This window comes from Centrocercus urophasianus, unplaced genomic scaffold (genome assembly GCF_019232065.1).
Source record: "Centrocercus urophasianus isolate 14NV4802_14NV808 unplaced genomic scaffold, USGS_Curo_1.0 seq_38, whole genome shotgun sequence".
Taxonomy (NCBI): Eukaryota; Metazoa; Chordata; class Aves; order Galliformes; family Phasianidae; genus Centrocercus; species Centrocercus urophasianus.
The window spans coordinates 1-13,782 of NW_024884955.1; the positions used below are offsets into that span (position 1 = coordinate 1).

The window sequence follows — 13,782 nt, forward strand, 5'->3', positions numbered from 1 at the left end:
AAAGATGGCGGCGGCGGCGGCCGCGGGAGCGGGGCGAGGCGGGGCGGGGGGCGCGCTGGGCGAGGCGTTCCGTGGTCGCGGGGCTGACGGCGCGATCCTCGTGCAGGCCGGGCATAGGCGGGGCGGGCATGGAGGAGAGCGAGGTGCCGAGCAGCAGCGACGCGGCCCCGCAGGAGGCGCGGGAGGAACCGTCCGAGAGCGGCGTGGGCACCTCCGAGGCCGTGTCCGTATCCGCCGACAGCAGCGACGCCGCCGCGGGCGCCCCGCTCCCGTCCCGGGCGGACGACTCCGGAGTGGGGCAGAGCTCCGACCGCAGCGCCGTGTGCCTGGTACGGGAACGGGCGGCCGGGCCGGCTCTGCCGCCGTACGGGCGGTGGAGGTCCGTTCGGAAGGGGGGGGGGCGGAGCGGCCCCGAGGGTCGCGGTGCTCAGTGAAGGCCAAAGAATCTGCCCCGACCCCATCCCTGTAGCAGAACGAAGCGCCGTGCCGGTGGCGTTGGTGCGCGGCGGTTCCCTGAGTGCCCGGCCTGTCAGGCATTTCTGAACGGAGCTCTTCTGCCTCTGCTGGTTTTGCTTAGGAAGAGGTGTCTGAGAGCAGCTCCAGCACAGATGTGGTTCCCCGGATTTACCTGCCTGATTCATCCTCCATCGCGCAGTCCACTTTGGTCTCCAGCGTCTCCACCGTGAGTCAATCCATCATGGTGTCGGAGTCCCCGCAGGTCCTGGTCCACTCCAGTGTCATCAGCGACGGAGCCACGGTTGTGTCGGACTCCACCGCATCCACCTCCTCAGACCTGGGTTCTGCCATAGACAAAATCATTGAGTCCACCATTGGGCCTGACATTATCCAGAGTGAGTGCATGCCGTGCTGCTGCTGCTGGCAGTGGATCTGTCCCTGTGTGGGGTGGGTTGAGTGGTGGGGCTGGGGAAGGGAGCTGCTAAAGGCTTGGGAGGTAAGGGGAAATGTGCGCCTGCGTACGCTTACACCTCGTCCTTGTTTGGCAAGGTTTCTCATCTCGCTTTGCCTTAGCAGCTGGTGGTTTTCTGAGCTGCTTGCTGGGTAGTAGCTCAGCCTCTGGCTTGCTGCCGCTTTGGCCACAGTGCCACAGCTACTCTGTGCAGACTCTAAGCTGAACCAGACCTCCTGCACCCTTTCCTACTCGCTTGGGAACTTGGGAGCACCGCTTCAGCCTCTGCCCCTGGTGGGTACCCTGATTTCCTCTCCTTTCCCTCCCCAGGCTGCATAGCTGTGACCAGTGCTGAAGATGGGGGAGCAGAGACTACTCAGTACCTCATTCTACAAGGGCCCGATGATGGTAAGGGTGCACCCAGGGCATTTCAGTGGTGGCTTTCTCTGTCTTTGAGCCTGTTCCCATTCTGGTAGTGAAAAATAAAACGTGCAGGGGATGGTTTGTGTGTAAGCACGAGCTGCAGGGCGAAAACTCTCAGGACACAGGGCAGGAGTGGATGCCGAGTTCAGCTCTGTGCTCAAGGTTTATGTGCAGCCTGGGTGCAGGTGAAGATTTGCCCCTTGGCTGATCCAGTATTGTTGTTTCAGGTGCCCCCATTGTGTCCCAGATGTCCACTTCTGCTCTGGCCAATAGCTTGGCTGTAGAAGCTATTGCTGATGGGCCGACCTCCACATGCCTTGACCAGCCAGGCCCTTCGGAGCAGTCAGAGGTGCTGGAACTGCCTGCACAGCCAGGCCAGGTTCGGGAGGCAGACGGTGGGGAGGAGCTGGACCAGCCGGACTTGGAGACCCTGGAGGAGATGATGGAAGTGGTGGTGGTGCAGCAGTTCAAGTGCAAGATGTGTCAGTACAAGAGTGTCTCCAAGAAAACGTTGATCAACCACATGAAAGAGCGACATTTCCAGCCAGGTGTGTGTGGTGCTGCCACTGCTGAGCACTGAGAAAAATACATCTTACTGCAGACGGGATCGTTGTTGTCTCTGGGGAGTTATGAGGAGGAGTTTGAGTGTGAATACCTGTGCTGTTGTACCGTTAAGTAAGGAGATGTTCTGCGTTTTGTGTTAGCGGGTTCAGCTTTGGCTTTTAAGAAAGGACGTCCACGAAAGGGGGGTTCTGCTCCAAAGTCTGCAGAGGAAGAGGTCGCAGAGGAAGAAGAAGATGATGATATTATGGATGCTGGTGCTATCGATGACCCTGAAGGTAAGACTCATTCTCACCGTGTCCTACATAGCTTAGTCTTTCCCCTCATCTCTGTCTGATGTTTTGGGCCGCTTGCCTTCAGAGGACAGTGACTATAATCCAGCTGAGGATGAGCCCCGTGGGCGACAGCCCAAGAACAACCGCACAGTGCCCACGTCCAGCGAGGAGAGGCCACGGAGACGCCCAGGGAGGCCCCGCAAGTTTCCTCGCCTGGGGGACGTGCCCCAGGACATGCATGAAGGTGGGTCAGCACAGCGTGGTGTGCAAGCTCCTGGGAGCTCACGGGGGGTGTATGTGATGATGTGCTGTGTCCTGTCAAGTAGGAGAGGAGGTGGAGCCCCTGGTGACGTCCCAAAGCACACCCAGCTGTGAGCTGCAGAATTCGGAAGCAGCCAGTTCCTCTGGCCTGGAGAATGGGACCGGCGAGAGCTTGGCGGAGCCCAGCATCAGCCAGTCTGACTCTGAGAATAAGGACCCTTCCTCCAACACTGGCCCCGAGGAAGCAGATGTCGTCCCCAGGAGGCGAGGCCGGCCCTCCCGCCGCTTCCTGGGCAAAAAATACCGCAAGTACATGGGGCGCAGGTGAGGGGTGTGTGCCGAGCCAGTGCTGGGCCCTCTGGCCTGCGCCCAGGGCCGGTCCAGCCTCTGTTTGTCACCACAGCTCTGAGTCCCGGCTCTGTGTGCGTGTAGGTATTACTACAAGTCACCCAAGCCCTTGATGAGGCCGTACCTGTGTCGGATCTGCGGCTCGCGTTTCCTCACGCACGAAGATCTGCGTTTCCATGTCAACTCGCACGAGGCCAATGACCCGCAGCTCTTCAAGTGTCTCCAGTGCAGCTACCGCTCCCGACGCTGGTCCTCCCTCAAGGTGAGCACCGTCTGTCCTGTTCCCACCCCCACGGAGGTGGCTGAGAGCCCCAGGCCTCGGGGCACCCATTCCCACTCCTTGCAGGAGCACATGTTCAACCACGTAGGCAGCAAGCCCTACAAGTGCGAGGAGTGCAATTACACCAGTGTGTACAAGAAGGACGTCATCCGACACTCCACAGTGCACAGTCGGGACAGGTAAGTGGGGTGAGTTCCTGAAGACTGTCCTGCAGCCTGGCTGAACATCATTAATATCACTTCTGCCCTGGAAGTGCAGCCTGAACTCTCGTGCTTTCCAAAATGGATAGTTGTGATGTTCTGGGGGGCTCAAACTCAGGATTTGGCTGACAAGGGGATTTTTTTGTCTCTTTTTCAGGAAAAAGAGGGCCGATCCGGTGAGTTCCAGTTCCCTGATGGCTTGTCTCTCAGCACTGTTATATGGGAAGAGGCATGTCTGTGTTGTCCACAAATTCCTTATGCCTAGTTGAAGTCAGTGTTTCTGGATCAGCTGAGGAAAGGCAGCCCAGGTCCTGTGGTGGGGAGAGAGGCAAGGAAACTGGTGACCTCCCCTCGGCCCCTATGAGCTCATCTTTCTGCTCTTCCTTCAGCCCCCAAAGCTGAACTCCTTCCCATGCCCCGTGTGCAATCGTATCTACCCCATGCAGAAGAGGCTTACTCAGCACATGAAGACACACAGCACAGAGAAGCCACACATGTGTGACAAGGTGAGAGGCTGGGGCCTGGAGGAGAGCTGGCAGCAGTGGGGCTGTGCAGGAGACAAACGCTGCTTCGCTTGCTTCTGCTGCAGTGTGGGAAGTCCTTTAAGAAGCGTTACACGTTCAAGATGCACCTGCTGACACACATCCAGGCCATTGCTAACCGCAGGTAGGAACCTGGCTGCAGCCTGCTGGGAGAACCAGTGTCCAGGCTCCCATTCCAAGGGGGGGCAGAAGGTCCCCGCTGTCTGTGTGACAGATGGCATTGTCCTGGCAGGTTCAAATGTGAGTTCTGTGACTACGTCTGCGAGGACAAAAAGGTCCTGCTGAACCACCAGCTGTCACATATGAGCGACAAGCCCTACAAGTGCAGCTTCTGCAAGTATTCCACCTTCCGGGAGGACTTCCTGGTCTCGCACATGGCCGTCAAGCACACGGGTGAGAGAAGCTGCTGCTGCCCTTCAACGCCGCTTTGCCAGGGCGCCGTCCCCTGGGGACCCCTTCTTGACTTCCACCCCCCGTGTCCCACAGGAGGGAAGCCCTTTGCCTGCGAGTTCTGTCACTTCACCACCAAGCACAAGAAGAACCTGCGCCTCCACGTGCACTGCCGCCATGCCGACTGCTTTGAGGAGTGGGCACAGAGGCACCCCGAGGAGCCGCCCTGCCGCCGCCGCCCCTTCTTCACCCTGCAGCAGATCGAGGAGCTGAAGCAGCAGCACCGCCAAGTGCAGGCGTCCACCGAGCCAGAGGCCAACCCACCAGTGAGTGCCACCCCCCACATCCCGGCTCCTCCCTGCTCCTCAGCCCTGGCTCCCTGCAGCTCTCTGTCTCGCAGGCCCCTCTCGGCGCTGTCACCTACCAGGCGGTGCAGGCAGTGCCCGGCTCGGAGCCTCCCATCCTTTCGCAGGATTCTCTGGAGGGGGCCACAATTATCTATGAACAAGGTGAGCTCCCGGGGCAGGGGAGGAGACGATGAGGTGGTTGAGTGCTGTGCTTAACCCTTTTCTGTGCTTCACTCTTTTTCTGACCTGCCAGGTGTGGATGGATCGGCAGAACTGGCCACGCAGACCGCCCTGGATCTTTTGCTGAACATGAGTACCCAGCGAGAGCTTGCTGCAGGCTCGCTACAGGTGAGCAGGGGGTGGCTGTGCCTGCTGCAACGAGAGGTCTGGGGCCTCTGGAAGTGCCCGGCCCTGCTCCCTCTGGAGGGAGCATCTGCAGAGCCTTCCTCCCGCTGACCTCTTGCACTCCCCTCCAGGTGGCAGTAGTGAAACCAGACGATTCGGGAGAGGTGCAGGACTCTTGTGAACCGCAGGCACAGGAGGACGGGGCGGAGTTGGATGGCTCTGAGCAGCAGCAGAAGTTGGTAACGCTGCACATGGCAGACCGTGGGGAGACGTTGGTGCAGGAGGCCTACGAGGAGGCAGCCCTGGGTGGCTCAGAGCTGCAGCAGATCACGATTCCCTTTGGCGGGACAACGGAGTACAGCATCATTACACCCATCAGTGAGGAGATTCAGGCTCCGGGCACGCTGTACAGGTCAGCTTTGTGGGAGGAGCGGGAGTCAGAGGCACCTCTGCCCTCAAAGAGGGGACCTTGAGTGGGGAGGGGGATGCGATGGCTCCGCTCTGACCGCGGCTTCTGCCGGCAGTGAGGAGGAGGGCTCTGCAGAGACTTCACATGCAGTCGTGGTGAGCGAAGCTGTGATGACGGAGGTTCTGAAGGACCACAACAATCACTACATCATGTCATCCAACGTCCCGGGGAATCAGTTCCAACACATGGAGGTGAGGAGGCTGGGCTTTCTCTCTTTTCCAGGCAGCAGGGTGAGCAGGTGTGACCGATGTTTCTCTCTTAGCCCCTCAATGGAGATGCTGCCTTCCCTTTGCCAGCAGAGGGCCAGGAGGCACAGCCAGCTGGTGTCAAGTGGCCTCTGGTGCAGTGTGTTACCCAGCAGCTCCAGAAGGACTCAAATTTGTCCCCCACCTCTGAAGGGCAAGAAGTCACATCCCCCAAGGTCAAATGGCCTGCACTCCAAGGCATAGCCAAGAAGCTCTCGTGCAAGGTTTCTACAGCCAAGAAGCTCTCATGCAAGATTTCCACAGCCAAAAAATTTTCCTGCAAGATTTGCACAGCCATGTTTACAGGGAGAGCAGAAATGGAGAGTCACAAGAGAGCCCACATTGGGCCCAGCACCTTCAAGTGTCCTGACTGTCCGTTCACTGCAGCCCTCTGGCCGGAGGTTCGGGTAGGTGCCTTAGAACAGCCTTGGAAGTAAATGATTTGTGGAAACGGGGCTTCCTGACCCTACCTTTGTCCTTCTGCCCCCAGAGCCACATGGTCCAGCATGCCAGCCTTCGGCCACACAAATGCACCCACTGCAGCTTTGCCTCCAAGAACAAGAAGGACCTGCGCAGACACATGCTAACACACACCAATGAGAAGCCCTTTGCCTGCCAGATTTGTGGGCAAAGGTGAGTTCTGATGGGCTGTTGCTGCTTGTAGGGCTCTGCTGTTGCTCTGGGTTTGAGAGGACATGGGATATTAGCAAGGAGCTGACTGCCCTGACTCCAGGAGCAATCTGTTAGAGAGATTGTGCTCTTCTGAGAACAGTTCCTGCTGCTGGTAGACCCAGCTTAGTCTTCAAAGAAGTTGTATGAGGGAGGGAGTTGGTATTTGAGCCAATGGAAAGGCTTTTAGGAGCTGGGACAGGCCATGTCCTGGGGTGGTGTGTTTGTGGTACCTGCAGGTAAGCTCTGCAAATACATGAAGCTCATGTGCAGCTCCACCTCACTCTTGTTCCTCCTGTAGGTTCAACCGCAATGGACACCTCAAGTTCCACATGCAGCGTTTGCACAGCTCAAAGGGGAAGAAGCCGGAGGCACCTGCAGCTGCTGCCCAGCAGACCATCATACTGAACAGTGATGAAGACACGCTGGCCACCCTGCAGAGTAAGATTCCTCCCCGCTCTGATGAAGTTCCCCTGCAGTTTTTCAAGGGCTGGAAATGGTCTGGGCTGGGAACTTCCTGCTGGAGGTTAGGGTTGCCAGTGAAGCAGGACCTGGCGGGTGCAGAGACCGCAGCGGTGTCAGTGTGCCATTGCCAGCTGCAGGGGCTCGGTGCTGGGAGCAGTCCTGCACAGGCACTGGCTGCAGTGGTTCTGTGTCAAACAGGGAACCCTAATAAGATGGGGTGCATTCAGACAGCAGCTGTGCTGTAAACAGTTTGTGGCTGGGATGGGAAGTGGAGTTCACTTTCTGATGTAGAGGTCTGGGTTTTACCCATGCTGATCTCTAAGTTCCTTCAAGTTGAGAGAGCTAGGTTTAACTTCTGACCTTTGGTGAGCAGAGCTGAGGGCCTGTCCAGGCCGCAGTGCCCCACCAGCTTTCTCCCCCTTCCAGCAGCCCTGCAATCTGGGCAGGCAGTGCTGGCCCCTGAGCGGCTGCAGCAGGCTCTGGGACAGGAGCACATCATTGTTGCTCAGGAGCAGAGCATCACAAGCCAGGTGAGTCACGCTGGTTGGCCTCATCGTGCTGCCCCGTGTGGCTGCTCCCCGCGGTCTGTGCTGGCTCTGTGCTGCCGGGGGGCTCGCAGTCAGATCTGCTCACTCTAAAACAGCACCCGGCTCTGGCTGGCTTACAGGAGGAGGCAGCGTACATCCAAGAGATCACGACTGCCGACGGACAGACAGTGCAGCACTTAGTGACATCTGACAACCAGGTGAGGGCGCATTGCACGCAGCTGAAGCAGGGACAGCAGGGAGACCTGGGGAGAAGCGGGGTGGTAAAGCGCTCAGAAGCCAGACAAGGAGCAGCCTTCTTGCAGTGCAGGGAGTGGGTGAACAGTTCTTTGGGTCTGAATCCCTGTGTTTGCAGGTTCAGTACATCATTGCCCAGGATGGCGTACAGCACTTGCTTCCCCACGAGTACGTTGTTGTCCCAGAAGGACATCACATCCAGGTAAGCTGCAGGCTGGCTGTTCCTTTTGTGCAGTGGGTGAGGTCAGTGTGGGTGCCGTGTGCTGGGGTCACCTCCTCGTCCTTGTGGCTTGCTCTGTTTGAGTCACAACTCTGGTAGGCAGGGAAGCCTGCTGGCCCTAACACAGCCTTACTGCAGCTCTTGTCTTCAGGTTCAGGATGGTCAGATCACTCACATTCAATATGAACAAGGTAGCCAGTTTCTCCAGGAGCCACAGGTAAGGGGGCAGGGACTCACTGCAGCAACCATGAGAAACTCTGTGCAGTCTTGGACTCTCCTTCTTCTCTCCTCCCTGTAGATCCAGTACATGCCTGTCTCACCTGAGCAGCAGCTTGTCACCCAGGCTCAGCTGGAAGCAGCTGCACACTCAGCAGTCTCAGGTATGTCAGGGCCACACTCTGGCTGTTCTGTCTTCCTACTGCTTGCAGGATGCCAGTCTTGAGTGGGAGCTGCTGATGCCCCTTAGCAGCTGCTGCTATGGTGCCTCAGTCCAGCTCTGCTGCAGAGGCTGCTCGCTCACTGCAGCTGGTAGGGCTGCCCTGCTGCAGTCCTCAGCAGAAGGGCTGGGCTGGATGCCCCCCTGCCAACCCCTGTCCCTGTAGTCCTGGGAAGCAGCTGACGGGCTGTGGGGGGAGGTCTTTGCTGAGCCCCACGTCGTCACCGATGCCCCTTCTCTGCAGCAGTGGCTGATGCTGCCATGGCTCAGGCACAGAGCGTGTTTGCCACGGAGGCAACGGCTGAGCAGATCCAGCAGTTGCAGCAGGGAATCCACTACGATGTCATCACGCTGGCAGATTAGCACTGGTGACAGGCCTGGCTGATGCTCAGGGACATCTGTGCTGAGCAGGACAGCGGCAGCCAGCGGGAGCCTCTACAGCCAGCAGTTGCCTTATTGCTTTGGGGCTACGAGGGACGTGCCTGAGTGCATGCCAGCAAGGGTGTGCTGCCACTCTGCTGTGCACAGCAAGGGTCCTTCAAATCCTGCCTGGCACAGGAGGCTGCCTTGAGCAGGGACTGCACCACAGCCGAAGTGCCGGGACACTGAGCAGTGGCAGCACTCACGTGGCTCATCTCTGCCTGTTGCACTTGATGATGGTCTGAAATCCCTTTTCCCTGAATCATGTCTGTGTGGGCCAAACTCAGCATCTGCTCGGGTGCAGGGATCCCGGGGGAGCTGTAGGGCCGAGCGCAGCCACGTGGTGCAGTGTGAGATGCTGAGGTCGTTCAGCCTCATTCGCACCCGTGGGGCACAAGGGCCGGGCTGAGGGCAGCCTCCCTCCCTTGGCTCCTCCGGCCTGCGGGCGGGCGGCAGTAGGGCTTTGGACTGGAGGAACCTGACAGAGGAAGGGGCCGTGCAGGTGGTGGAAGGAGTTGTATTTTTTCTTTGCAAGAGGGATGGACGCTGTGGCAAAGCTGGTTTGTAAGTTGTTACGGGAGGGGTTCGATTCTGACGTTCTCAAGCTTTGAATATGCTTACGAATAAAAAAAGATTGAAAGCTGGGTGTGTTTGTGCTGCCTGGAGGCGGGGATCCAGCATGCGTGGTGCTGCACGGCACCTGGGCCCTGTGCTATGGCTCCCTTCCACTGCGGTCACCTTGACTTCTGTGCAGCTGGAAGCAGGGGGGGCTGGAGGCATGAAATTAATCAAGTGGTAAACAGCCTAAATCCCATGTAACTCTGTCCCAAACTACACACGCTGCCCCTCCCTGAGCGGATTGTCTGGAAGTATTTACATGTGATTATAACAGCTAATCTCGGAGTTTTAGTTCTGTGCTTTTGCATTCAGCTGATTATCTCTAGAGGGGAAGAAGGCCTGCAACCACCCAGGAATCAAAAGCATCCCAGGGCAGGGATGGCTGTGCTGCTGGCCTCTTGGCGCAGCTCTGGGGGAATGAGTACAGCAGGTGGGCTCAAACCTTAGCAGGGGTGCTGGGCAGTGCTCGAGGTCTTGCTGCTCCACAATCCCTGGGCAGCCTGTCTGCCTGCACGTGCCCCTTGCCCAGCCAGAATGAGGGCCATTGGTGGCTGCTGGCCTCAGCATCTGCTGGCTGCTCTGCACTGCTCTGCACCCGTCTGGCTGTGCTGGGCTCCTGCTCCAGCTGTGTCCCTCAGCTGCACACATGGCGGTGGCCCTCCCTGTCCAGCTGTGCCACACTGGGTTAACAGACGCTTTCCTAGATTACAGCCCCATTATCTAATAAAGCAGATCTGCTCCACGGGAGCACTGCACTGATTGGGGCTGGCAGAGTCCTGCGGGGACAAGGTTATGGGGCCGCAAGTCGGTCCCGTCTGCCCCAGCTGTCTGCTCCCATCCAGCTCTGTTCTCCCCAGCTGCGCTGCCCCACCATCCCCACCTGGCATGCAGGAGTCCTGGCAGCACCGTGATTTCTGGTGTATGGGCAGATAGAGGTGGGGATGGCATGGGATGGGTGGGAGTGGGACGTTGGGCTGCTGCTCGTGGGGGCCGTGGAGCCACGGGGCCCAGGTGGGGGCTGCCACTGCCTGCAGGGAGCCCAGGGATGCTGTGGGTGAGCCCAGGGGTGCTGCAGGGCTCATTAGCTCCGGTGACCTTCCCCTTCCCGTCCCCAGCCAGCACTAAGCGGGTTTGTTACATATTTAATATCCTGAGAGCGTTATTAGTCGGTATTTAACGACAGATACAACCTGGGGGATAATCCTGCTTTGGGCGGGTGGTGTGTAAGCAGGAGATGGATGGGGGGCACAGGGACCACACTACGGCCTGCCCCCCACCTCTGGGCCTCAGTTCTACACTGCACAAAGGATCCCGGGGCTCCTCCTCCCCCTTGGCCTCTCTGCAGACAAGGATCCAGCTGTGGCCTCCTGGACACGGCCAGGACAGGGTGGCCTCAACTACTTCCTAACACGGGTGGTTTGGAGAGAGCGCAGGTGGCTGAGAACTGCCCCACACTGCACTGGGGGCTCCAGGGCTGAGAATGGGTCTGACAGCACCCAGCACTGCAGTAGGGTTCTGCGTGCTACATCCCTGTGTGCAGCGTTCTTCTTGTGCCACATCCCATCACCATTCACGGGGTGGCACTCAGCCCCCCAGTGCCCCCACTCCATGCGCAGGTCAGGGGTGCAGGTCCTGGCACACCGCTGCTCCCATCCCAGTGGTTCTGCTCCCACCCCAGCAGGGCTGCTCCCCATCTGGCAGCGCCCATCAGGGGGGCACCACCATCCCAGATCAGCACTGTGGCTTTAAGGGACACTGCCAGGGCACTAATACACCAATCAGCCGCCCGCCACCAAGGACCCCACCCCGATATAAAGCCCCAGAGCATCTCCCAGCTGCACTCCAGCAGCATGGCAACGCCTCAGAGTAAGGGGAACCCCAGCCAGGAGCTGAGGAGCTGCGGGGGACCATGGGGAGCACTACAGGGCCCCCCGCCCACCCTGTTGGCCTGCCCCGTGCTGCCTGGGTACCACCTGCTGCCACCACCCCTCCGCCTCTTGACGCCCATGGTAAGCGATGCCCAACAGCTCTCGGGGGCCTGGGAACCCCTCCAAGCCTGGGGAGCTGCAGCCCCCCCCAACCCCAACCCCTGTGTGCCTGCAGGTCCCTCCGCCCTGCGCGGTGCCCACAGGGCTGTGCCCGCCGTGCTGCCAACAGCCCTTGCCCGCTGAACCAGGGCGGGTGAAGGCAGGAGCAGCACGGGAGAGCAGCGCAGCATTGAAAGCCTGGCTGGCCCGGCACCCCCGCAATCCTTACCCCAGCAAGGGTGAGAAAGTGATGCTGGCCGTGCTCAGCCACATGAGCCTGACGCAGGTCTCCACCTGGTTTGCCAACGCGCGCCGGCGCCTCAAGAAGGAGAACCGAGCAGGATGGGCGACACGCGGCACGGAGGACAGCGAGGAGACCCTGTCACAGCCCCCCCCCCAGCCCTCAGCAGATTGGGAGTGCGAGCAGCCCCATAGGGGTAACAGGTCCTGGGAAGGGTGAGCAGCTGCACAAACCCAAGATCTGGAGTCTGGCAGCAATGGTGGCACCTGGCCCTGAAGAGAGCGGGGGGGATAGGGGCAAGAATGGGGCAGGAGTGGGGCAGGAGTAGGGCCCAGACCCTAACCAACCCCCCGCCCCCCATGAAGCCCCAGTGCCACAGCAGAAATAACTGCTTTGGTGCCCACCCTTCATCTGCCACAACCCAGGGCCACCACCACTCAGGGCTGAGGTGGTTCAGAGAGCACACAGCACTGTATGATGGGGGCAAACAGGGGGACAGGGACACGGAGGGATGGGGACGGGGGGGAATGGGAATGTGCACAGGAGGGACAAGGGAGGGAGAGGGTGACAGAGGGCATCAGGAGGTCCTGGTCAGGGGAGGGAGAGGGGACCACAGGATGTGGAAGGTGAGGGGAACAGGGCAGAGCCGAATGCTGCTTTTTAACATTCCTGAGAACTAGGAAACAGAAATCAAAAATAGACTTTGCTCTTCTTGATAAAAGTAATAACATGGTTAGCGGTGTTAAATTAATCCTTAAAAAATAAAACCACAGTGACTACAAAACAGCTGCAAAGACGTCTTTACACACCAAAGGAATCGCTCTCCTCCGCTCCTCTCCGGTACGGTACACAGCGTCGGCCGACACGGGACTCACACACGTGGGAAGGGAACGCGGTGCGACGGGCACAGCCCTGCCGGGAGCTCAGGGGCACAGACAGAACTATTTACACTATGGACACGGCGGTGCTGGTGCCAGTCCGGCCGCAGGACCCCGGGCTCTGCCCGCGCTTCTCCTGCACGCGCCGGGCTGCAGCCGCCGCTGGGCCCCTTCCAGGTGAGCACCGAGCATCGCGCCGCCCTCATCTGCAGAGCAGGAGGAGCTGAGAGCCGGCTGAATGCTTGCTGGCTGTAAGGAGTCGAGGATGGCAGCGCCGCGCACGGCTGGCGCTCAGCACCAGGACAACGCGCTCCGACGTGTCCCCAGCACGGGCGCAGGGCTCGGCCGCGCGGGTCAGGGTGAGGGGAAGGCGCAGAGCTCCCGGCACAGGCACTGGCAGAGGCTGCAGGAGACGCAGAGCAGCAGGGCGGCGGGCAGGAGGCTGACGAGCGCGAGGCCCAGGCCGTGGTGCTGGCTGAGCAGCAGGTAGATGCCGAGGGGCAGCGAGCTGCAGTACAGCAGGCACAGCGTGCCCAGCAGGCAGCGCGGGGCGGCTCGGCACCTCCGGGCGCGGCTCTTCCGCCGGCTCTGCAGCCGGACCACCTCCAGAGCGCCCAGCGCCTCCGTGGGCACCGCTCCCGCGGGCACCTCCAGGATGGTGAGCACCAGGCAGTCAGGGCCGGGCGAGGGCTGCAGCACGCTGGGGGACAGCAGGACCTCGGGGGGCGAGGGGGGGTCCCGCTCACGGCGCGTCGGCGGCGCCGGCCCCTCGCCGTCGTCCCGCGGCCGTCTCGCGTCCTCGCCGGGCACCGGGCTCTGCCGGCGGCAGAAGGGGCAGCGAAGTCGTCGGGGCGACGCGTCCCCCAGGGCCACCATCCGGCGCAGGCATCGGGCGCAGAGGCGGTGGCCGCAGAGGAGCACCGTGGGCCGGCGGGCGAGGGCGTCGTAGCGGCTGTAGCAGATCTGGCACTCCGGCTCCTGGTCGGCGAGTTGACAGCCGCCCCGCGCCTCGTCCTCGCGGGCCATGGGAACGGGACCTGGGGACGGGAAGCCCCCGATCACAGCGCTGCGGCCCGCGGCCAGAGCCCGGCTCAGCCCCGCGGCGGCCCCCTCCCCAGCCGCGGCTCAGCCCGGTTCCCACCGCCGCCCGCACCGCTCAGCCGCTCTGCGGCCCCCGCGCCTGGGCGGGGGATTTCCCGAGGGCGGGGAGCTGCTCCGCACCGCACGGCGTGGAGCCCGGGGTCCTCGGCGCGGCTCGCCCCCATCGCGCACGGCTCCCCGCGTTCCTACGGCGCGGCGCCGCCCCCCTACGGCCCCCCCGGCTCCCGCTCCCTCCCGTACCTGCGGGGGCTCCGAGGGGACAGGGGGGACCGTCCCATGGGGAGGCGAGGGAAGCGCTGCGGGGCCGGCACAGCCGCAGGGACCGCCGGCAT

General features: G+C 60.8%; 2 protein-coding genes across 11 annotated transcripts; one reads left to right on the plus strand and one right to left on the minus strand.

The window, feature by feature from the left end:
- Positions 1 to 128: 128 nt before the first annotated feature.
- Positions 129 to 9,229, plus strand: ZNF335 (zinc finger protein 335). Of its 10 annotated transcripts, none has more exons than XM_042832488.1 (27): positions 129 to 329; positions 578 to 851; positions 1,238 to 1,315; positions 1,558 to 1,878; positions 2,035 to 2,169; positions 2,252 to 2,410; positions 2,493 to 2,751; positions 2,860 to 3,037; positions 3,122 to 3,234; positions 3,413 to 3,431; positions 3,645 to 3,761; positions 3,845 to 3,921; positions 4,030 to 4,190; positions 4,284 to 4,513; positions 4,573 to 4,696; positions 4,788 to 4,882; positions 5,011 to 5,291; positions 5,404 to 5,539; positions 5,611 to 6,000; positions 6,084 to 6,226; positions 6,564 to 6,703; positions 7,154 to 7,257; positions 7,371 to 7,472; positions 7,628 to 7,711; positions 7,881 to 7,946; positions 8,028 to 8,109; positions 8,410 to 9,229. In XM_042832488.1, the coding sequence occupies exons 1-27, from the start codon at positions 129 to 131 to the stop codon at positions 8,526 to 8,528; spliced, it is 4,188 nt and encodes a 1,395-aa protein (XP_042688422.1). In that variant the 3' UTR covers positions 8,529 to 9,229. The 10 variants fall into 10 exon arrangements, with proteins under 10 accessions (XP_042688422.1, XP_042688424.1, XP_042688428.1 ...); XM_042832490.1 differs by having other exon boundaries at positions 8,413 to 9,229; XM_042832494.1 differs by having other exon boundaries at positions 7,395 to 7,472.
- Positions 9,230 to 12,703: 3,474 nt separating this feature from the next.
- Positions 12,704 to 13,375, minus strand: LOC122167573 (E3 ubiquitin-protein ligase RNF182-like). The gene has a single exon (XM_042832253.1). The coding sequence runs from the start codon at positions 13,373 to 13,375 to the stop codon at positions 12,704 to 12,706; it is 672 nt and encodes a 223-aa protein (XP_042688187.1).
- Between the last annotated feature and the right edge of the window lie 407 nt (positions 13,376 to 13,782).